Source organism: Pollachius pollachius (genome assembly GCF_949987615.1).
Source record: "Pollachius pollachius genome assembly, chromosome: 9".
In the NCBI taxonomy this organism is placed as follows: domain Eukaryota; kingdom Metazoa; phylum Chordata; class Actinopteri; order Gadiformes; family Gadidae; genus Pollachius; species Pollachius pollachius.
The window spans coordinates 7,491,623-7,515,693 of NC_136942.1; the positions used below are offsets into that span (position 1 = coordinate 7,491,623).

The 24,071-nt window shown below is 45.6% G+C and overlaps 3 protein-coding genes across 4 annotated transcripts; 2 read left to right on the forward strand and 1 right to left on the reverse strand.

Annotated features, from left to right (window-relative positions):
* Nucleotides 1-2,926: 2,926 nt before the first annotated feature.
* LOC307080162 (uncharacterized protein) lies at nt 2,927-8,381 on the reverse strand (the record flags this gene model as incomplete). Its single annotated transcript, XM_079742794.1, has 7 exons — nt 2,927-2,944; nt 4,205-4,321; nt 6,254-6,518; nt 6,796-7,028; nt 7,119-7,268; nt 7,625-7,861; nt 8,223-8,381. 7 exons carry the CDS (start codon nt 8,379-8,381, stop codon nt 2,927-2,929), a joined length of 1,179 nt encoding a protein of 392 aa, XP_079598920.1.
* Nucleotides 8,382-9,320: 939 nt separating this feature from the next.
* edc3 (enhancer of mRNA decapping 3 homolog) lies at nt 9,321-13,609 on the forward strand. 2 transcript variants are annotated; one of them, XM_079744007.1, is made up of 7 exons: nt 9,321-9,460; nt 9,677-9,843; nt 10,094-10,320; nt 10,616-10,963; nt 11,288-11,441; nt 12,053-12,270; nt 12,384-13,609. In XM_079744007.1, exons 2-7 carry the CDS (start codon nt 9,680-9,682, stop codon nt 12,716-12,718), a joined length of 1,446 nt encoding a protein of 481 aa, XP_079600133.1. In that variant the 5' UTR covers nt 9,321-9,460; nt 9,677-9,679; the 3' UTR covers nt 12,719-13,609. The 2 variants fall into 2 exon arrangements, with proteins under 2 accessions (XP_079600133.1, XP_079600134.1); XM_079744008.1 differs by having other exon boundaries at nt 10,094-10,260.
* A 611-nt stretch (nt 13,610-14,220) lies between these two features.
* Nucleotides 14,221-24,020, forward strand: LOC307080942 (tyrosine-protein kinase CSK-like). Its single transcript, XM_079743918.1, has 13 exons — nt 14,221-14,549; nt 18,483-18,549; nt 18,655-18,768; nt 19,080-19,192; nt 20,289-20,508; nt 20,833-20,926; nt 21,263-21,328; nt 21,498-21,597; nt 21,690-21,780; nt 22,195-22,268; nt 22,404-22,599; nt 22,697-22,783; nt 23,203-24,020. The coding sequence occupies exons 2-13, from the start codon at nt 18,535-18,537 to the stop codon at nt 23,368-23,370; spliced, it is 1,338 nt and encodes a 445-aa protein (XP_079600044.1). The 5' UTR covers nt 14,221-14,549; nt 18,483-18,534; the 3' UTR covers nt 23,371-24,020.
* Nucleotides 24,021-24,071: the final 51 nt, after the last annotated feature.

Sequence of the window (24,071 nt, forward strand, 5' to 3'; positions counted from 1 at the left end):
CCGGTCTTCCTCACGGGGGAACGTGTGTTTGTAATTTCAAGGTTGCAAATTGTACGTCAGGGCTAGGAGTGTCCTCCATCATTCCCACTAGCTGCTCAAAGATATTTGTGCTTCTGATACAGAAACTCGTTAAGACACAAGTTAAGAATTCCTTAAGATAGTTGTGTTCCACTTTTTTGGATCTCCCTCCCCAGTCCAGCTCCAGATCCTCCTCCTGTCGGGCCTGATGGTCTTCTGCCTGTGTCTGATGCTGGGCTGTGTCCTCTGCTGGCGGAGCACCCGGACCCCCTCGTCCGATCACAAAGAACGCGCGACGGCGGTCGCCCCGGCCCCCGAGGAGCCCTTCGCTCGCCCCCAGGACCCGCCCCCGCTGGCTCCCTCAGCCGCTGCCGCGGGGCCGCCGTACGAGGAGCCGGACGGAGACATTCTGGAATACCCCTCCACCTCCTGCTGCTCCACCCCTTCGGAGGACGTGTTCGCCTCCCTGACGGCGTCGCCCTGCGCCCGCTCTTCTCCTCGGGGCACGCCGCTGTGTCTCTCAGCCCAGCCCGCCGAGCGTGGCCGGGCCTCCCTGCCTTCCTTCCCCAGGCTGGGGCTGTGGTCCAAGACGCGTCGGATCCTGGAGCGCCGCTGCACGGTGACGGGGGGCCAGGTCTCGTACAGCGAGCGCCTGCGGCTCACGGGCCCCGGGGGGGCCTCCCCTCCCACGGCGGAGGAGCCCATCCCCCTGGCGCCGCTTTACTACGGCTCCGGACGCGCCGCCACGCCCGGCACCGGCGCCGGCGCCGGCTCCAGCCCCTGGATCCACTTCACCGTGGCCTTCTCCCCTGAGCGGCGCGCCCTGACCGTCACCATCCACAGCCTTACGGGAACAAGCTACCGCCTGGAGGACGTGTGGGCCGAGGGCAGCCTGTGCCCCGGGACTGGGAAGGCCTCTGGGCATAACGGCGGCCTGGACTCCCTGCCCCAGAGTCTGGTGCTGGTGCTGACTGTGAGCTCTGTGGAGGAGCTCCGACGCGGCACGCTCAGACTGTCTCTGCACACGCAGCATCGCCCCCCCCGGGCCGAGGGCTCCCTTCTGGGGGAGCTGGAGGTCCAGTGTGCAGACAAAGACTGGACAGCGGAGCGTCCGATCCACTTCACTAAAGAACTCAGTGGCACCAAGTGTGCACGGAAAATGATAATGGCCTGCTGACTGTACACGCACAAGGAAGATGTGTTTCTGACATAGATATGCAGTGGGATCTACCATTGCAAACCTTCTGTCTATATCTTCTGTGTGGACTCAAATGATTTATTTCCAGAAGAACAACATATAAAATGCTGTATGCTGTCACGTGATGTGGTACTCATGATGTGGTACTCCATGCGTCGTTCAAAGCACCAGCCCATAAGTACTGCCCTGATTATGTTCTCTCTCTATCTGTATCCCGTGACCTTGTGTCCTTTCACCCCAGAGTGTGAACTCCGTGGAAGCACCGCCGTTGAGCAAGCCGGGGCTTAGTTGCTCGCCGCAGATCTTAGCTCAACTCTTCATTCTGCTTCAGTATCAGACCCTTGCCCATCGCGTCAAAGCCATGGTCCTTAAAGTAGCCCAGCTAGACAGCCTCTCCCACTGGCCTGCTGCTCCAGGTAAGGGAATGGCGTGAAATCAACAGTGGATGTGTCAAAACGGAAGGCAGTGGACTCGGATTTAACAGAGTGGTTCAAAGGGCATGCAGGCATGCAATGCTGCTTTACAATAGATGTATTATGTAAGCAGCGGGAGTTGCACTCGATTTTTCTTTTTAAGCGCAGAGGTAAAGTAAGTCCCTATGTTTGCTTTTAATGTTTGGAGATTAAATGTTGTCCTACAGCATCAGACAAGATGAGGATCATCCCCCTTTTTTAATGACATGGCCCACTAATCCCTCTCTCACTATTTACAATCCTCCAGACAATGTCCCTGGGCTCTGTAAAGAACACATCTCTGATTCAACTCAATCAAGCAGAGCTCTGACATGACATTAGCCTGTCCCGGCAGACACACATGCCATATACAAACTGTTTATCTTCCATTAACAATGACTGAAAGGTCAATAATATCACATAATTAATCATAACTAGTAAAAGGTTTATAAGAACAGAGAAGATGGTACTTTATTAATCTCTGACTGGGTTTTCAGTAATATATCGTTGTGGGAATTGGGGAAAGAAAATTAAACCTATTCAATTGAAATGATCACAGGACAAAGAGAGAATGTACTAGGTTGAATTAAATACTCTGTCATCAATCATGCAACAGTTTGCGCCTGTGTGTATTGCTGTAGGCTACCAGATGGTGATGAACTTGCACCATGAAGGCACGTTGATCTCCACCAAACAGACCCCAGGGTGGAACACCCCTTTCCTCTTTGACCTCCCTCCAGGTGAACTCAGTGACATGCATATAAACCTGGAGCTCATCGTTATGCAGGCAAGTATCCCCACATTGAGATTACAATTCAATATATTCAAATGCATATCCACACACACACACGCACGCGCACACGCGCACACACACACACACACACACACACACACACACACACACACACACACACACATACACAGACAGACAGACAGATGGACAGACGGACAGACGGACAGACAGACAGACGGACTGACAGACAAACACACACACACAGCTTTCAACCATAAACATTTCTTAATCTCATTCTTTCCTACACGGGCAGGACCAGAGTACGGTGCTCGGTCGAGTCCTGATTGGCTCAGAGGCACCGGAGGCGGGACGTGCACACTGGAGGGAGATGTGCGATCAGGGACAGGTGGAGCGTGCTCAGTGGCACGCCGTGCAGCCAGATTCCTCTGTAGACATCGGTTCAGACATTTTCGCCTCGTACAGCCAGCCAGTGTGTAGTGCAAAGTGGCTTCGGTGCATCTCTTCTTAGGTGGGGGCTGCGCTCTGGTGGCGGAGGAGGGGTACATACACACTCACTGGGACATACAAGGGACAAGGTGCACTCACTTGTGTGTTAACCTGTTAGGTGCATGCGCAAGTCCCAGTACTGTTACGACTTGTACAGTTTGAGACCCGGTCTCCGTGTTCCATTCTGAATGCTGTTATCAAGTGTGTTACAAAAGGGATATGATATTAGGATTAAGTTTTTTTATTACGTTTTCATGAACATCATCACACTTGCACAAACGTTTACCCACTTGGTTATGTCACATAGAACAAAATCATAATATAGCCCTTATTATGTATACCACTGCAAATGTTGATGCAACCAATTGTATAAAAGCATATTTATTTGTCATCATAGTTTGTCATTGTTATTCCCAAATTTCTTTGACTATCAGCTAACAGCTCCAGTCTATCTAGCTAACACATAAAAGAAGAAAGTGACATATCGAAGCCATTTGACCTGATCATGCCTGGGCCCTAAATCCAGCTATTAACCCAGTGAAGAGTGAAATGTGTGAGATTACAGTCACACTACAGTAAGCATCCATCTGCACAGCAGTGATGCTTCTGAGAAGCAGCAGGGATTATCACTCTCTGTGTCGGCACATGTGAGTTTCTGTCTGAAATGCAATCATAATCTGCTCATCGTGTCTGTCTGTGTGTGTGCGTGCGTGCGTGCGTGCGTGTGTGCGCGTGTGTGTGTGTGTGTGCGTGCGTGCGTGCGTGCGTGCGTGCGTGTGTGTGTTGGTTACAGTCACAGTTACAGCCTACAGATGCACTAACTTATCACTAAGGGATGTGGTGGCAGAAAGAGAGAGAGAAAAAGAGAGAGAGAGAGAGAGAGAGAGAGAGAGACATAATGAATTGTTGTGAAGAAGGAGTTTGACAGGAAATGCGACAGAATGATCATGGTCATGAATTCAGCCATCATCCAATCAACTTTATTCAAAGTATTTCGACCAAGCTGCTCTGGTTGTGGAGTGCACTAGGCTGGTTCATCCTTGCTCTTGCTGTGTATCTTTCTTCTCCTCCTCCTCCCCCTCCACATCTTCCTCATCCTCCTCAGATACAGGCGCAAGGCCTGAGCCATAAAGCTCATTTCTACACCTCAGTAGCTCCTGTTGTCGTTGACTCTGCAGTGTGTGTCAAACATGGAAACAAGATTTACAGCCCTAAAGCACTTACACTGCATAATTATGTATAGAAAACGCAGTACCTAATATTTGCACCTGAGTGCTTCCTAAGTATCTCTTGTACCTTGATGGCTTGGGACTTGGTTGCCAACTCTTGTTGTGGACACGCGTGGGTTTGAGCCGCCGGTTGACTGCCACAGGCCTTCCCTGAGTCTTTCCTCTCTTTGAAGAGGTTTTTTAACTTCATTTGAGACAAAGACAGATATTCAACTTAAAGGCGGTGTGTACCAAACAATGAAAGGGTGAATTTTTTATCTGTTGTTCTCACCTGCTCTGTGACCATTCTGCGCTGCCTGTCGTGGTCCACATGACTGATCGGTTTCATGTTCTGTCTCTCTGAAGATGTTCTATCATCGGTATCCTATGCAAGTGAAATATGTTGGACTTATTCAAAAAAAATATTTAACAGCATTTCTGTTGGCAGTATTCTATTTACCCAGTGACCTTGGGTGAGTGTTTGTATCCCCTGGACAGCGTTCAACTTCACAAGCTGTAAGTAAGCTCATCATGAACATAAAGCATGAAATTAAAGCATACACATTACCAACAATTGTTATTTTTGTTTTTAATCATATTTTTCTTAATATTACGGAGAACTGAAACTCTACCTTCAGCTTCAACGCAGAAATCGTACTTTCGGCCTCCGACTGCTCTGCCTCTCTCAGTATTTCTTGGACCTCCAAAGCATGCTCCCTAACACATGAAGGACTTTAGATACTCCAACAAATCCCAAACAAATCCTACCATAGTCATAGCCAATAATAATCAATCTGTATTCACTTAACATACTTTTCCTTCAGTTCCACCTGCATGTTTGCCAGATGTTGGGCCATACTTAAAGCCCCAGTGCTTTCCAAAATAACCTGCCAATATAAAAGAAGAAACACACTTAGTTTCAACCCTTAATGGCATAATTCAGACTAAATCGCTCTATAATGGGAGGGACTTGACAATGCAGGTCCAATACATTCTCCTGTGCTGGCATTCTCCTGTCTAGACGACCACTCATCTTCTAGAGGAGGTGGAGGAGGAGGAGGAGGAGGAGGAGGAGGAGGAGGAAGATTAGTGCATATTTGTTTATCTGTGTATTAAATCCACTTATGCCTGTTTACTCATCCTTACCGGTGAAGGATCATTCAGCCTTCCATTGGGGTGCACCATTGGCTGCCCTATCTTGGGTGGCATGCTGAGTCTTAACAAACAGATAAGAAGACAGGCTTCAGAGACAGAGCAGAGAAACAAGAAGAGAGTGTATGGGCCGATGACATATTTATAAATGTTTACACATTCTTGGTTTACACTTACATTGTCATCGTCTCTTTGTCTACTGTCTGCACAGCCTCACCTACTGATAATATACACAAGAGTTAAAGAGATTAAATCCCTCTATTCACTTTTATTTGACTTGTCTTAACTGACTCAATACATTGATAGATGTACCTGGGCGTTCACCCTTCTGCGTGTGAACCAGCTCCTTGCTCCTGTTCTTTTCCAGTTCCAGTTGTTGTTTGCATGCATCCAGTTCAACACGCAGTATTGAGTTAGCCTCCCTCTGTATGCATATATAAAAGTCATGAAGGAGTCTCTGTCTCGGATAACAGTCGTTGTTTAGGTCCAGTTGATAAAGATGTAAGCCTTCACAAGTTACCTTTGTCCTTTTAAGTTCTGCCTCAAGGTTAGCTTTGTGCAGAAGCAGCGCCTTAATTTCTTCTCTTTGAAGGGAAAATTATTTTAGTGACTGAATGTATTCTTACCAATAGAGATTGTGTGTTCAGTCAGTTTGCTCACTTGTCTCTATCCTGCTCAGTTTGAAGTCCTTGAACCTCAGCAGCCAGTCTGGTAGCTTCCTCCTGGAGCTGAAGTGATTCAGTTCAGAGACAGAACCATAATCGGTTCCAGTGCAAAGCAATTATTGTCAAAATACAAAGACCAACTGATGTGAAGATCAGAACTGACTCAAGGCCCAGGCATAATATTAATTGGGTACTTTCATTGGTTTCATTTATTTTTTTGCGCGTGTTTTCAAAAGGAACTGGAGATGTGGAAAGTCTTATTCTCCTTTGGTGCAGAACAAAGTCTGAACATGGAGTTGTGTGCACACAGCCAGTCTAACCTTGTGTCCAGGGTCCAGCTGTTTCATGGCCTCCAACTCCCTCTGTGTGGAGCTCAGACTAAGCGCAGCCGCCTGCCACTTCTCGTTCCAGAACGAGGCCAAGGCCCTGAGCTCCTCCTTGCCACTGAGTCTCTCAGACTCCTGCTCACCACACTCCTGCACCTTCATGCAGAGCTCCTCCTCCTTCCCCAGGACCTCAGACTCCAGACACAGACAGCGGTCCTGCAGCCTCTGGTGGTCTGCATGCAAAGCATCCAACGTTTCCCTGCAAACATATGTTTTTATGACATGTTTTTATGACAATGTTACTATTTAATGCCATTAATTATGTGCTTTTTAAATTGATCCCAAGCACCTAACAGTGAATTCTGATACATTAAAGAGTTTTTAGCCATCATCTTCCTCTAGAGTGCCTACAAGTAAGCTTTTGACAGTCGCAATTTAACCCAGTACCTTTCAGGTTGAAATCAAAAACCCATAGCCACTCCAATAGCATGTTGCCTGATGGATGACCTCATGCATGAATGACGTCCCTATTTCACCTGAGCTTTCTGCGCTCTTCCGTCCACTCTGCTAGCTCCTCCTCTCGTCCATGTGTATTACGGTCACCCAGAATCTCCTCCTTCTCCTGAATCAGCTGGGTGCATTGGGCCTTGAGTGTAGACATCTGACAGGCCTGGCTATCTCTCTCCGCCCTGAGCTCACCGAGCTGAGCCTGGGAAGTTTCCAGGCTCTGCTTGACCATCTTGAGTTCACTTCTCAAAGTTTCGTTGACCTGGCGTTAAGCGAGAAGTAAGAGTGTGACTCATGTGCGGAGGATGTGGGGGATCTAGGGTGTGACTGCATCCCAATCCAACCTTCTCACCTCTTTGACGGATTTCATGGCCTCCCTGATCAGGGCGCTGTCCTGGCCCTGGTTCTCCTGCTCACGGAGCTGAGCAAACGCCTCCCCGTTGTACTGAGCCTTCCCTTGCTGCCTCAGACGCACACCCTGGGCATGCTGCTGGAGGTTTGCCTTCTCCAAGGGGAGACACATATACGCATAAAAAGCATGCGATCCACTAGCAGACGACAGTTTGTTACATGGAATTGACTGTTGATGACCAAGTACAGATAATGTAACAACAATGTACACACTCATTCAGGGTCTGGGTAAACACATTATGGCAGATAGGGAAGAAATAAAACTGAAGGCAATGTCACTAGATGTCACAGGGTACTGCCAAAGGCAGTCGATAGTTGATTAACATATATAATGTTAACAGGATGTCTTGTAATAAGACAGGGGAGGGGACAAAAGCTAAGATTGAAATAATTGTATTTAGCTGAAAACTCATTTCCATAGAGGTCCCATATCTATTCTATTCGTACCTTGTGTTTCATGTCCAGGAGTTGTGCTGTAGTCTTAATGCTGGGCCGTGGTTGGCCTCTGCTCTTCATGAGGTCGTTTGTGTCTTCCAGACGCTGCTGGGCCTCCTGCAGCCTGTGCACCAGCTCTGCCCGCCTGGAGCCCCGTTCTCCCTGGGCGGAGTGGAGCTCCCCCGCCCGCGACGGGTCCAGGGGGAAGCCTGGGATGTGCTCTGGAGCCAGGTCTGACGTGGACATCCACTGCCTCATGTTTGGCAGCGGCGGTCCAAAACCAACAGTGCTGGCGAAAGGGCTGCTTTTAACAAAGAATTTGAAAAAGTTCAAATCCAAGGCAACCAGAATATCTGATACATCTTTCAACAGACCACTCACTAGCAGTGACCTGCATCTTTATTTGAACAGCATGTACACGTTTTTCTTCTCACCAGTGGTTCGACAGAAACCCTAACCCAGAGACAGCAGCCATGCCACTATGTGCTGAAGACTGTCAAGAAAAATAAACAAAAATTAACGGATCTGAACGCTGATCATTTTACAATCACAGAATCACACTTGAACCTACAAGATGACACTCTTGTCTTGGACGTGACCCCCCTCTCACCTGGGCTTTAAATAGACACGCGTCGTCCCATACATCCAGATCTGCGAGGGCCAACCGGCCGGTAGGTTTGAAGGAGCGCGTGGAGCTCTTGGAGAAGCTGGACTCCCAGTCATTCCTGCTCCTGGTGAAGGACAGGCTGCGGTCTTCGTCGGCCCACATGTTGTTTCAGAGTGCGAGATGGGGCCAGGACACTTGAGGGCTAGATGATGATGATGATCACAGTCTCCAGTCGTATAGCAAGTGTGACACTATTCTCGGAGATGTGACTGGCATTTTCCACTGCTTGTTTGCTTGGTAACTAGAAACAAGCTGTACATTTGAATTCCTTTGTTTTTTTTTTGTATCATATTGTTTCTGCAATAATAATGTCTGAATGTATCCCCTGCTGTCTTTTGTCTGGAATATGGTTTCATTGTATGTAACCCGCTTAATACATTTGATTGTGAGTTGGTCAGCACACACACACGCACACCATAATCACAGTATCTATGGTAAACATAACACACAGAAATATTTGGTTGGGTGTGCTGTCCACAGAGAACCTCACCAGCTAAATCTGGTGTTCGCTGTTTGTTATTAGTGTTGAGATCATCTCTACGTACTATGGTGTGAATCAATAACAGACTCAATGACCTCTCTGAGAGGGGCCTGCATCTCAAACAAACAGTAATGCTTAAATGTTTAAAGATAGAGAGAACTTAGTGTTAAAATCTAGTTTGTACTAATGTTATATTTAAGTAACATTGTCAGAAGCTATATTCGTTTTAGCCTGTAGATTGTTTTTTGTTAAAGTGTCTAAAGGCTCTATAGTACGCGTATGCTATTGTTACAGCCCAGTGTCAAATACTGCATGCTCCTGGCTCAATACAAAGTCATACTAAAATAATTACATTCAACACCTCAATCTCTGTTTGTTCTCTTTTATTCATATTACATATTTAAAAATGTTATCCCTTTTCAAATTACTTAAAATGTATTAAAAATAACCAAAGTGATAAAATGGAAATATAAACTTTAATTTGGAAACAAACAATCCCTACTTTTACTTCGAAGAAAACTCACGCAGAAAACGGAAATGGAAAGCGAAACGCCAGCAAACAGCGGGTGACGATACACGAAGCTAAGTGGCTAACAGTTCAAAGGCGCAATTTTGTTTTCCTTTGGTGTTTCAGTCACAGGTTCAGACACAAGCAGTGGTCGAGGCAAAACAAAAGCTCCATTAGACCGTTTCGAAAAAGGTAAGACTCAAATTATGCGTATTCCTGCCGATGTACGTGATTAGAGCAACTGGAACGGCGCTAAGTTCAGGCAACAACACCGCTAGCTAGCATCGCGCTGCAGCTAAACGATGTGCGAACAGATGAACACAGATATCCTCTAATGTTGCACACTCAATCAAACCCTACACCCCATTATATTTTCTCCTTTCCGACCTGCATTTCTTGTCGTTGTAGGACATGGCAGCCGATTGGTTGGGTAGTTTGGTGTCCATCAACTGCGGTCCGACGCTGGGAGTGTACCAGGGAGAGGTGTCCTCCGTGGACCAGACGAGCCAGACCATCTCCCTGAGACAGCCCTTCCACAATGGGGTCAAGTGTTCCGTCCCCGAGGTCACTTTTAGGTAAAGTTAACATATATAATACACATTTTCTATGTAATGTAACGTTATGAACTGTTTCCATGTATTTCTGTCTGTTTATGTACTGGATATATCGATAGATAGATATGATAGCATTTACAGATATCTATCATAAATATGATGGATAGATACGATAGATATCTATCATTTCTATTCTATCTATCCATCAAATCACTGTTGTGGACCGACAGCATTGTTATTGTTTTTAACGGTGAAGTTATGTCCTCTTCAGTGCGATGGACATCAAGGAGCTCAAGATTTTGGACATTAGTAATGGCTGTGCGGTGAACAGCGCCTCTGTGTCCAGCAAGACTAGCAGTGCACCGGTCGCCGTGCCAAAGGCTGACCCCAGGGCTCAGGGGAGACTCAACTCTCCCCAGCACTGCTCCAAAAGTTACGGTGAGCGACATCTGGATGTGCCTGGCCAACCCAAGGCTTTCCGTCGACGACACAACTCATGTAAGTGTCGATGCGAAGCGAGAACCGTTAACGGATGCCATTACCCACCTCAGCCGCAACGTCAGTAATGTAGAATACATTAATGTGACATTCACATTCTGCGTGTAAATTTTGTTATTACTGCTCATGTGATGTTTATAGCTATTTTTTCTTTATCTTTTGCATTCATTTTAGTTCTGTGAATATGTGGCTAAGATAGTGTCACCCAAATTGCACATTCTCAAATAATTAAGTGCATCTCATTCATGATTTTTGAGGATTAATTCAAATATATTGTATTTCCCATACCATTCAGGGTCTTCAAGTAGTCGAGGGGCGAACCAGCCGACCCCCAAGAAGAACGGGGTGAAGAACGGGGGCGGTCCCATGAAGCAGCGGGACGACGAGTGCTTCGGGGACGCCATGGACGACGGACTGGACACGGACTTCGACTTCGAGGGCAACCTGGCGCTATTCGACAAGGCCGCCGTCTTCTCGGAGATCGAGGGCTCGGATCGCCGCGGCAACGGCACCAGGTCGCGCGGCACGCCCCAGGAGCAGACGCCCACGCGCTACCGCCACGATGAGAACATCCTAGAAAACAAACCCGTCGTGTACAGGCAGATCAAGGTGCCGCAGGCCGGGGCCAAAGAGTACTGCACCGGTACGTCCCTCCACACTCAGTCCATCAATCAATCAACCTCTTTATTTAACCAGGTGAAAATTCATTGAGGTTAAAATTTATTTTCTAAGAGTATAACCTTGCCAAGAAGGCATCACTATGATAAAATAAGCACAATCAACAGTCGCGTACAATTCTCATAAACCACATTCATTATGTGACAGCATTAATTAATATACAATAGAAGATTAGGGACCAGACTTTGTATGAAAATTAAAAAATTAAATTGTTAAAACATTTGCTTTAGCGTTGCATAACCTCAGGGTTGGTTGGTCTCTTGACGGTGTCCCTGCCTCCTCTGGCTAGACTCGGGGCTGGTGGTGCCCAGCGTGTCCTACGAGCTCCACAAGCGGCTGGTGGCGGCCGCGGAGCGCCACGGCCTCTCGCTGGAGCGGCGGCTGGAGATGACGGGCGTGTGCGCCAGTCAGATGGCCTTGACGTTGCTGGGTGGGCCCAACAGGTGAGCACGTGTGCACCTGTTTGTAGGCCTCTAGGCAGTCACGTTAAAGCCCCTGTGGGGGGCTACAGTGGCCGTCAGCACCCCTGAGCTTCCATCCGGTCAGGACTACTTGTGTACCGCACAGCCTCACAGACAACCTCATTGATTGGCTTATAGAACACATTTGAATAAAATATTGAAATCAAAAACTTGTAGCATTTCCCTGAGAGGGAAAAGATGCTACAAATTTGAAGAGGCATTTACTTATCAGAATCAAAGATTGTGGTTGCTTAATTTAATTCTAAAAGCAAATTAGGCTTTCATGTGTAGTGCTTTCTCAAGTAAATTGCTTGGAGAAGGCTGTCACTCAAGATAATTATCTCTCTAAGAAACAGGCAGTGGTAGGCAAGTAAGTTAGAGTTACACAACGCTTGCTATGCAAATATCGGCATAGCAACTACATTAGACCTTCAAGGCACACAAGTATTGGAGCCACAGAACACGTGTGAAGCCCTGAGGCGTATCAAGATCACAACATGACATTCATCCATGTGGCAGTAATGTCCTCGTGAGCCCCTGCTAAATATAGGAAGACAATTTGTTTCGGTGCCTCATTCGGTGTTCTCCCGCAGGCTCACGCCCAAGAATGTGCACCAGCGTCCCACGGTGGCCCTGCTGTGTGGCCCGCATGTCCAGGGGGCGCAGGGCATCAGCTGTGGGCGGCACCTGGCAAACCACGAGGTTGAGGTCATCCTGTTCCTGCCAAACTTTGTGAAGATGCTGGACCCGGTCACCACAGAGCTCGCAATCTACGGCCGGACCGGGGGGAAACAAGTGTCGAGTATCAAAGGTACAGCCGAGGTCTATGCTTGCCGTTTATCAGAGATCACAAGCGAAGATTTCGAGCTAGGTCAGTCAAGAGTCGGGGCCACATCACACCAAACGTTCGTCCTCTCTCCACAGACCTGCCCGACTCCCCCGTGGACCTCATCATCAACTGTCTGGACTGCCATGAAAACACATTCCTGATGGACCAGCCTTGGTACCGAGCAGCCGCCGACTGGGCCAACCAGAACCGAGCGCCGGTGCTCAGCATAGACCCTCCGGTCAGTGGACAGGGGCTGGCGGTGGAGGCCAAGTGGTCCCTGTCCCTGTGCCTGCCGCTGGCCCTGGCCGAGGGGGCCGGCAGGGTGTACCTCTGTGACATCGGGGTGCCCTGCCAAGTGTTCCAGGAGGTGGGCATCAAGTACCACTCTCCCTTTGGCTGTAAATTTGTCATCCCTCTGCACTCCGCGTAGCGGCAGATTGGCTACGAGACGACACATCTTCTCACCACCGTTGGCCGTTTGGGTATTTCAAGCCTTAAATTCCATGTAGGGTGTAGTAGTGGTTACTAACATTCACCGAATTTACTCAAGCATTGTTGCGTTGCTCAAGTGCGCTCGTTCTAAATGGCCATTGTCTGCTCCCCGTCTGTTTGCGAAGGGCTATGGTAATAATCCTTGTTATTTGTTCAGTTGTTGATCGATGGACAAATGTGTTCCTGGGTAACACGTAAGCCACGTTTAAGTTGCTCATTAAGACTACAGTAGCTGTGTAGCGTCCCATGTTATGAGCATGATATTCGATGTTGGAAAAGAAGGGCCATTGACTTATTACGGGACATTAAGCTGTTATTAGTTTAAGCTCTTGCCATTGAGGAAATTGCTATTCAATCTGCCATGTGCAATCGTCGGGCTGTGAGGTTAAATGTCTGAACACATTGGTTTTAGGATAAGCTGGTTGAAATCATTAGTTCAAAAACAATGTTTTCTTGTGTCCCTCATTTTTTTGTACACCTGGTCCATGTTTTCAGCCAATTGAATTTTCGTTACCAATTACAGAATGTATTTAGATACAAAAAAAAGCATTGACATCTATGACCTGTTTCTAAACAAGACCTATTTTCTATCAGGCAGCTAGTATTGCGTTAAAGCGCCTTCCACAGGTATACAGACACATGCTATTGGTGGGTCTAAGGTCACTTCTTACCTGAAAGCTGTGTCCAATGTTTTTGACTAAAGACTAAAAAAAACAAGATAGAAATCATTTAGTTAAGTGGTGTCCGTCAGGATTAAAGCCACTTAAGAACCTTTTTCAGCTTTTGAATATTGAAATGTGAAGAATGAGAAGTAAGATGGACTCTTATCTCTGTGGCATTGCCATTAAATAAAGTGTCTTCATCTTAAACAATGTGTTTTAATTGCATATGCGTTATTCCCTCCCTACTATTCTGATGAATGCCTTAAATAGGGGGTTTAGAGACAACCAAGCGCTTGCCGTTTAAAGAAGATTCAGACAAGATTTCTAATTTGATGTATTCAGTTTATGTATTTATTCATTCAGCCACCTGGTGGCAATAAAACTACATATATTATTTTCTATAATGTATATATTTTTGCCTTTTCAACACTACTTCCCTCCGGTGATTCTCATATTCAGCGATTTTTATGAGTGTAAAGCATAAAACACCAACAAATTTACTGAATAGTTATTTTGAGCACATTTTTTATTTGCTTATCAGCCATTCTAGGCATAATAAGACAAACATTTATTTATTATATAACTGGAATTATTCCTAAATGAAAGTATGCATTTACCGAGAAGATAAGAATAGATTGAGTTATTTATACGGATTTAAAGTCCGTTGAGCATTCGAGATACAAGGAGACTGCATCGATGAGCAATCTACCGTGACTGCGCATGTGCAGTGAAAAATGAAAGGTGGGGCAAAACTTGAATGTTTATAATGACAGAAGAATGTTCGCTGTTTATAGTTTGTAGAAGAGTAGGCATTTCCATATGCGTTATTCCCTCCTTGCTTAATTGTCTAACCTCGGACTTAAAAAAAGATGGCGAGGTAAACATTCAGGGAATGCAAACGCTGCGTAGTCTTTTTTACTAAATGATGTCACGGAGTGCGCCAATATTTTCCATTTGCCTATTTTTTTGTGACTTGTGTCGGACAACTCTGTATCGGTTATAACACAGTTCTCCACTTTCGGGACTTGATGCATCCTGCTGAACACGGACGCGCTACCGTAAGCAGATCTTCTCCGTAGCCTGCTCTCCGGACAACTTTATTCCCAGGTAAGCGCATTGTTCCCCCCCCCCCCCCCCCCCCCATCTCCATTCTGGACGTCAACTAAACCACTCTGAAACTTGAATTAGGGCTACAGCTGCTTTCGATACAGCTCAACAGATCGCACTAAACGGAGCCCTATTGTACACGTTGGGCTTGTTTCCTGTAGGGTACTGTGTTTCCGAAAGAGTAAGCACATTTCAGCCATCCAGGACCACCAACAATATGATCAATATCTCAATGCTTTCTCTCGATGTTCTCGATACTGCTTCAAGTTACTGAACAGCAGTGTAATTATTAGTGATTATGAATACTTAATGATTCAGACAAACCCAAATATAGCAACAGCGCATCTTTGTCTGTCTGTCTATCTATCTGTCTCTGACTGTCTCTCCCTCTTTCTTTCGCTCTCTCTCTCTCTCTCTCTCTCTCTCTCTCTCTCTCTCTCTCTCTCTCTCTCTCTCTCTCTCTCTCTCTCTCTCTCTTTCTCTCTCTGACACACCTGGATGCCTGACAACTTAACTTGTAATTAGAAAAACATGCCACAGCAAGGCTAAGGCATCATCCAACATGGGACCGTATTAAACAATAGGCACCCTTTATAACGTTTTTGGATAATTGATTGTGTTGTGGAGGAAACTCCACTACCTAAACGAATAGACTCAGTCCCATGGGCACGTTGCGAACTTCGGCCTGGCAACTTGTTCCTGTTTGCACGTCATGCCTCCACCAAAGTCTTAGACTTGCCAAAAAAAGTGTTTTTCGGTGAAAGTTCCTGTGATACTACTCATGTGCCTCACCCACTTATGTAACAGACGTCACAACATGGAAAGGTGTTGTTACACAAGATTCCAGCTGTTGTCCCCAAGCATGCTGTCGATCCCCTTCTCTGTGGCTCCACCAACCTTCAGGGCTTTGGGCCACAACTTTACTTTACGGGGCGCACTCCTTCATGTGGTTCACACCCTAATTATGCAAACCTTTAGGATGTGGCAATAATCCCTTCAACCCTCTCTCTCTCCTCCTCCTTCTCCTTCTCTCTCCATTTCTTGGTCTTGCCACCCTGATGCTACCGCAATGATGATGATGATGATGATGATGATGATGAGGATAAAAGGGCAGCAGCATCAAAGCAGCTGAAGAGCCATCTTCAAGGGGGGGAACGGGGACAGGGGGGGCGGGAGGGATCGGGACGGGCGGCGGGCTGGCAGGCAATCTTGAGGCCCCCTGCAGTGCCCCATGCTGTGAAAGAGACCCACAACTAGCAATTAACCGCCAAGCTCTCCATCGTCCTTACCCCTGAACCCCCATCCTATCAGGGCTGCTTGTGTACCGCACACAGCTCCACAGACAACCTCATTGATTGGCTTATAGAGCACAGTTCCCCCAGAGGGAAAAGATGCCACACATTTGAGGAGGCAGAGGGTAAGGGTTTATTTTATTCATCTCAACAAGCTACATGCTACATAGCCCCCCCTCAGAACAGCTAGCCTGTCTTGAACCCAAGCAACAGGTTTTTTCTGCTCTTCCTCTGGTGTCTTTTACTTTGCAGGCAGAGAAGGGAGTGGCAGGAGGTATTTGAGCCTGTCTGTTCTTGCTTCGTTGTTCTGACTGCCATTGGAGCCGTTCACTTTGAGTGGGACATGGTTACCGTCATCCATGCTGACGAAGGCACCTTTGTCTTGGTAGACATGCAGAAAGCAATCGACCTCGTTTCCGTTGCGCGCACAAGTTAGCGATAGATGTGGGCTGACAACGTTTGCTCTTTGTGATCCATGGTGTCAAACGAAACATTTCTGGGTTGTTTTGTTTGTCTTAGGTCGTATGTCTCTACTGCAAGTTGGTGTTGTGTCGCAAAACAAGTTGTGGGCCCAACGTTTATAAGTCATTTCGAATAGACTTCAATAGACCACATGTTTTTTTACATATTATATTGAGTTATGTTTGACATTTTAGTTATGAGTTATGTGAATAAAAAGTGTGCTTTTTATTGTATGCTGTGGGGCTCATGCTCAGCACAGTTAGGATGGCTTCGGTCAATACAACTCATTGCAAAGCAGATTGGCTCAGGAAGAATGGCCCTGTTTGTTTCATGAAAGGGGGAAAAGCTGTGGTTTCACAGCGAGGCCTTTTGGAAATGGAAATCATAGCTCTTACCCATTGGGGCTGTGAGACAGGCTGAAGTCCCGGCAGACTTTTTGACTAGGCAAACTGGGATGCATTCACTGATCCACACATGGAGAATTAAAAGACTGCTTTGTTTGCGAGGCTTGGACAAGTACATCCATTCCGCTTACAGTGACATCATGACTTACCAACAAACTTTGCCCGAACATATCCTGTTGCTGTCAGACCTAACCGAATGCCAGCCCTTCTGTAATGTATTAGACCCGAGTGAATACGGGAAGGCTATGGGTTGGTCATAAACTGAGATAGTTTTCGTCTCAATGGGTCGGGTGGGAATATACCCTCGTAGGTTGTGGCTGGTTTGGGATTAGGATGCGTGCAGTTAGCTGTGTGTGCGTGTGTGTGTGTGTGTGTGTGTCATTGGGGGTGCAATAGTGCTCAGTAGTAGCTTAAGATGTATCTCTGTGGGGAAATGTTTTTACTTACACATTTCTCTCTGTATACTATGACAGCTGTGGCGTTTCCCGTGTGAAAACAGCCACTTCCTCCCCAGCGCCCGTTAAGTCAGCGATCTCCAGAGATTACTTTTTCTGAGAAAAAAAGTTACAAGATGATGTGAACTGATGTGTGGGAGATACTTTTGCATTGGTATTTCAATGGGAACATTTTGATTTCGTTTGAAATATAGGGTTTTTGAGGCATGTATTGGTTAGTGAGCTGTCTCTTTCTCTCTAAAGTCGGATGGAGTCGGTCTCTTGATACAGTCAAATCACCCGATGCAGGAAGTGCATAATGGACTCTATATGACACGGCGGAGTGCCATGACCTTATTTGGGGAGGTGATTGGATGCAGAGCTGTGAATGAGATCTCTCACTCCTTCTCATGGAACTGGCTGAAAGGAACTGACGCATAGAATATGGAAGTGATTGGTTGGTTATATTCTGTTCTCAACCTCAGACCAATGACTATTTTTAAGCATCTGCTAGGTTGATGTGTATGGCAATAAATACAGGAATAATACAGAAATACAAGGGTCACTCACTGTTGACCCGCAAAAAGCTAATTATGTCTTATTGACAAAGAAAAAATATATATTTGGTGAAGTGAAAAGTCCTCTGCCTAACATTTCAAAATGTTAGCATTTTTGAAGCATTATTATTGTATCAAACATTCTAACGTTTAAAAAGTGAAATGCTTATCATCATCCTGATTCGTTTTATTGTGACCACACATTCAACTCCTTATGAGACCTAAATTGGGGTTATGATAATCCAGTTTTGCTTGGCCTAATGATTTATTATGTGCATTAAAAAGTATTTAGTAAACAATCATAGGTACTGTAGAAGTACAGTGCTTAAGTAAAAAGTAATCCTGTCTTGTAAACCATAATAAACATACCTATAGTAACTGTGATATATCAGGAGAAGTAAAGCGTAAAGCGTGATCGCAGGTTTAAATTACACTTCAACGATAAGAATACATTAGAATTGAATTGTATTTTTTTTTTCAAGTGCAAAACTTGTCTACATCACGGAAAAAGATGAAATGCATAATGAAAGCATGGCATGCGCTGTAAGTTCTGCTTTCTACTGCCCTGAGCTATTTTTACACTCTGTTCCGCACATACAGGCTATTGCCGCAGATCATTAAAGGGCCCATACTCTACCATCCAGTTTGAGTGCGATTAGCAAATTACAAGCAGTTTCAGAATCGGTCCTGCCTTGTAGCACAGTGGCAAACATTATTATAAATATATAAAGAAGAAGAATAAAAATCTGTGTGTGTGTGTGTGTGTGTTTGTGGTCTGATGCAGTTAGGTTGTGTCAACGGTGAGAGGGCAGTGCTGCCTCCCCAATACCCCGAGTATGACTGAGGTCCAGGTAAGCCACAGAAATGCTTAGAACGCACCTGATAAATGATAATGGAACATTGTAAATAATGAACATAACATTATTCATTAGCTTCTACTCCCGCTCCTCTCTCAGGCTTCATGGCCGCAGGGCACAGAGTGTGTGGCCAGGTACAACTTCAGAGGCACCACGCAATGCGACTTGCCTTTCGATAAAGGAGACATCTTGACTATTATTTTCGCTACAAAGGTAATACTGTGTGTGTCTGTGAATGCCAGGAAAACGACTGCTTACTTTTTGGCTTGTGGTGAAGGATTAAATTGTGTTTTTGCTTATCGTTAACCGGTTTATTAATATCAATATATATATATTTATTATGGTGGTGTGTGTGTCTGTGTGTGTGTGTGTGTGTGTGTGTGTGTGTGTGTGTGTGTGTGTGTGTGTGTGTGTGTGTGTGTGTGTGTGTGTGTGTGTGTGTGTGTGTGTGTGTGTGTATGTTTCTGATGAAAACAAACACTGTGAATGCCATTGTAATCTTCTGATTTGATCTTCGGTTCCAGGACCCAAACTGGTATAAAGCGAAGAACTCGGCGGGCAAAGAGGGAACCATCCCAGTCAACTACGTCCAGAAAAGGGAAGGAGTGAAATCCGATGGAAAGCTGAGCCTCTTGCCGTAAGTAAAACGCACTCGTCCTGACTCCTGTCATGGGGTGCAGGGTTGTGTCTCGTGGCGGAGGTGTTTGACTCCCTGCCAAAATGCACCGGGTCCAAACTCCCAGCGTGGGACGCCCACCTGTCAGCACCGTCGAGCCACATGCCTAACCCACCAGTGTCTCAATGACGAGTGTCTGGACGTACTGTCGCTGTGGCTGGAAGCATCTGCTAATTGCTCATATAGTCATGGCAATAATTAACCAGAGATTACCTTCTGACACATGGATTGATTAAGATCCTCTTTACACTCACTCACTCACTCACTCACAAATTGACATGGTTTACATGTAACTTCCCCATACGTGTGTTGGTCACCGGACAGCAGCCTCTGTCTCCCCTGTGGTGGTGGCCAACATTTTTCTACCGTACCCCTTTGTCTCTGGCTGTGCGGTGGCTGGCAGGAGGCAGATGGCGGATTTTTTTTATGGCGACGGTGCTGTCAGTGCCGTGAATGTTGACCACAATTGGGTTGGGCTACGTTTGTAATTGCAGAGCACGGCTCGTTTGTTTCCAACTGTGGTGCGTGTGAACTCTGCACCATTTCCTGTTGCATTTTCTTTCGCTCTATCTCTCAAGAAAAACAATCTCAAAAGATGACTCGCAAGACGTGTGTGTGTGTATGTACGTGGGTTTACATTTGCATGTATGGGTGGGTGGATGTGTGGAAGTTTGTATGCGTGGGTGTGGGACTGTGTGTGTGTGTGCCCATGTGTATGTGTGAATGTATGTATGTATGTGTGTGTGAATGTGTGTTTGTAGATGTGGGTGTTTATGAATGCAGGTGTGTGCATGTGGGTTTGTATGAATACACTCCCTCCCCTATCAACAACTGTTCTTCTCTCCCCCCGTCCCCGTCAACAGTTCTGCGCAGGGGGCTGGTAGGGGGAATTCGGGGGGGGCCCTTCAGTACCTCTTGTATATAGGGCCCAGAATTTGGTGCTACGCCCCTGTGTGTGTGTGTGTGTGTGTGTGTGTGTGTGTGTGTGCGCATGTTTGTCCTCTTATGCATGCATAATAATTGGCATAGTGACAACCTGCCTACCCACCTGTTCTAGATGGTTCCATGGGAAGATCAGTAGAGAGCAGGCGGAGCAGCTGCTGACCCCACCTGAGACAGGGCTGTTCCTGGTACGCAATAGCACCAACTACCCCGGGGACTACACTCTGTGTGTGAGCTGTGAGGGCAAGGTGGAGCACTACCACATCGTCTACAAGAACAGCAAGCTCACCATCGATGCGGAAGAGTACTTTGACAACCTCATGCAGCTGGTGGAAGTAAGGAGGAGGAATAAATGGGGATTTCGTGTTGATGCATTGCATGTTGTTTTGGACTAGCTCTCTATATTGTTTGCGAGTTGTCACATGGACTGTTTAAGTGAGAGTGTGCTGTTACATGAACCAATCATAAACAGGAAATTTCAACAGAGGATGTGGGCATTTGTATGCATTAGTAAGGTTCATCAGTGGACCTAGCTTGATCACTGCCCTCTATTGGCCAATGTGGAGTACTACACGTGAAATATAAACCGTTTTAACTGTTTTCATTCAAGGGAATCCTATTGGACATAATCAAACTGCTCTTTCCTGTTTTGCTTACAGCACTACACTGAGAATGCAGACGGCCTGTGTACCATACTCATCAAGCCAAAGTTGGAGGAAGGGACTTTTGCTGCCAAGGACGCATTCCGCAGGAGTAAGATTCTCACGCTCTCAACGAACACATATAGAAATCACACCCGATATCAAACGTCAAACCACACGCTAAATCGCACTTAGCCAATGCGCAAAAAAATAATATATATTTTAATAAGACAAACAAACATCAATTGGAGATTCAGATTTAAATTGAAACTTTTAAAATGTAGCTCTGTTTTCTCCGATACAACGGCGTCTGTTTCTAAGGCGTGCCACGTGTGCTGGTGCGCTTCACTATTTAGTCCTTTGGTAGACTAAGTCGACATTAATTAATGGAAATCATGCATAGGATTTTGTGAATAAATCCATAACATCCTGTCATGTGATATCACAGGTGGCTGGGCACTGAACAGAGAGGAACTCAAACTTCAGCACTCGATAGGAAAAGGAGAGTTTGGAGGCAAGTACCAGTACACTCAATAACCATTATGTTACAGTCAATACAGGGGATATGTCTTGAATTGTGTTGAACGGACCCGCTTTTTGGGAGGTTTTGCTGATCCAAACTAACAAAAAAACTAAAAACAATGTGATGAACAATGTGATAATCTGCTATGTGTGCTTCTCAGATGTCATGCTGGGAGACTACAGAGGGTCTAAAGTTGCAGTGAAATGCATAAAACACGATGCTACCGCGCAGGCTTTCGTGGCAGAGGCATCGGTCATGACGTAAGTCACACAACAAAGGCACTGTATTGTGGACATGGTATGAGTAAAAGTCTCGATGAAGTACCTAACAGTACAATCCTCTTTCTTGGTAGGCAACTGAGACACAATAACCTGGTGCAGCTTCTTGGAGTGATTCTAGAGGAAAAAGGAAGTCTGTTTATTGTGACAGAATACATGGCCAAGGTAGGGCAATATAAACCTATCGTTGCTTTACACGGGGAATGGGTTAGCCTAGCGATTGTAATACTTGCACTTGGTTCTATGAACATCTTTACTGTACCGACAGCGATATATTGTTTCACTTCTTATGACAAATGTACTTATTGTAACAAATGCACTTATTGTAAGTCGCTTTGGATAAAAGCGTCTGCTAAATGCCCTAAATGTAAATGTAATAAACCTTCATAGTAAAAAGTATCAGACTTTAGATGATCAATCTGAAGTCTCATGGCAAATGAGCACAAATATGGGTTTCTCTTTCTTTTGCTTCACATTTGTTTCGACCAATCATGTTCCAGAGGCAGGGATCTAATCCTAATTGGCTATCAACAGTAACCACGAGCCTGGGACCTGATCTGTTGTGTATGTGCTCCTCAGGGCAGCCTCGTAGACTACCTGCGCTCCAGAGGTCGGACTGTGCTCAACGCACATTCCCTCCTAAAGTTCTCACTGTGAGCATATCTTCATGTTCATCCATCATATCACAGAAAGACTGGTTGGTCACTTCAAAAACAATTATGGAAATGCTAACGGTAAGTGATGTTTGTGCTCTTCTTCGACTTCTCCCCCACCTCCTCCATCTCCAGGGACGTGTGCGCTGCCATGGAGTACCTGGAGGCCAACAACTTTGTGCACAGGGACCTGGCGGCACGCAACGTCCTGGTGTCGGATGACAACATCGCCAAGGTCAGTGACTTTGGGATGACCAAAGAGGCGTGTTCCACCCAGGACACCGCCAAGCTGCCCATCAAATGGACCTCCCCCGAAGCCCTGAGGGACAAGGTATGGACCCCCTGTTAGTATCGGAATGCAAACCCTCCATTAATAATATGATTGTATCAAGCCTGACTTGCCTTTTCTTTTCCATTTTTGTGAATAGCTGTTTTCCACAAAATCCGATGTGTGGAGCTTTGGAGTGCTGCTGTGGGAGATATACTCATTCGGCAGATTGCCTTACCCAAAGATCGTAAGTCTCTATTTGCCTGACTAAGTGGGTAGGTGTGTGATAATAATGAATTCCTGTGTAATGCATTGACCACAGCACTAGGTAGTGATGATCAACTTATTCACACAATAGCCTGATAAGGCGTTGTGAATTCATGTAGCAAATATGAATGTGAATACCTTTCAGCATAGCTTGCTGATTGATGAAATATACTTAACATCATTCACTCCTCATTGCTTTCCAAAAATGTTATTAAATAGCTTCCATGTTCAATTATTTGTAATTAGTCCTAGTCTGATGCTTGTCAAATGTTTTTGCCTCTATTCCACCATCATTGTTCCAGTAATAACGTCCATGATTTCATCACAGAAAAAAGTGAACTTGAAATGTATTAAAAAATATATTCAATCCCCTACTATTCCACCATTATTATTCACCAGCCTCTGAAGGACGTAGTTCCTCGCGTGGAGAAGGGCTACAGGATGGAGGCCCCAGATGGCTGCCCCGACGTGGTCTACGACGTCATGACGCTCTGCTGGAGCCTGAACGCCTTCGCCCGGCCAACCTTCCATATGCTGAAAGAGAGGCTGCAAAACATTGAACACTGAAGGAACGCTGAAAGAGCCACCAGGCAGAGAAAGGACTTGGAGCGAGTACGGACATATCCCCTTTGCGGACACCCAGTGAATCAAACATGAAACGACCAAGAACTGCAATTGCCTTTAAGTATTTGGAGAAAGATAACCATTTTATTGTGATTTTCTTTTACATATTGAAATGTACTGAGAATGACTTTGGCATTCCCTTGCCTCAGGAGGCAAGTTATAGTAGCTCCCTATTCTTATATTTTGTTTCTTTTCCTCTGCTATGTTCTATTGGGTAGAAGGCTTTTTTAATCGGTTTTAATCGGTTATGGTAGGAAAAATAAAGAAACGTTCCAGAAAGAATCCCATTTGGGGAAAACGCATTCCCTATACTCAACGTTGCAGATGTCTTCCAATGTTCATGTTAGTATCATTCATGGATTTTTCTCAGCGGTAGCCTTTTGCTTTCAAATTCATGGTTACAGTAATAACGTTTGTATGCACGGTCCGCAATTTCATCACCTATTGTCTTACAGAAAAAAGTGTACTTGAAATGTATTTAAAAATATACTCGATCCCCTATTGATGTAAATCGACTTGTAATGTATTTTTGTGACTTGATGGGAAATTTGCCAAATTGGCCCATTTTACAAAATAAATATACTGAGCATAGAGTTTAAATGTGAGTACACTGTGAGTTTGCAATATAATATTAGTTTACAAGG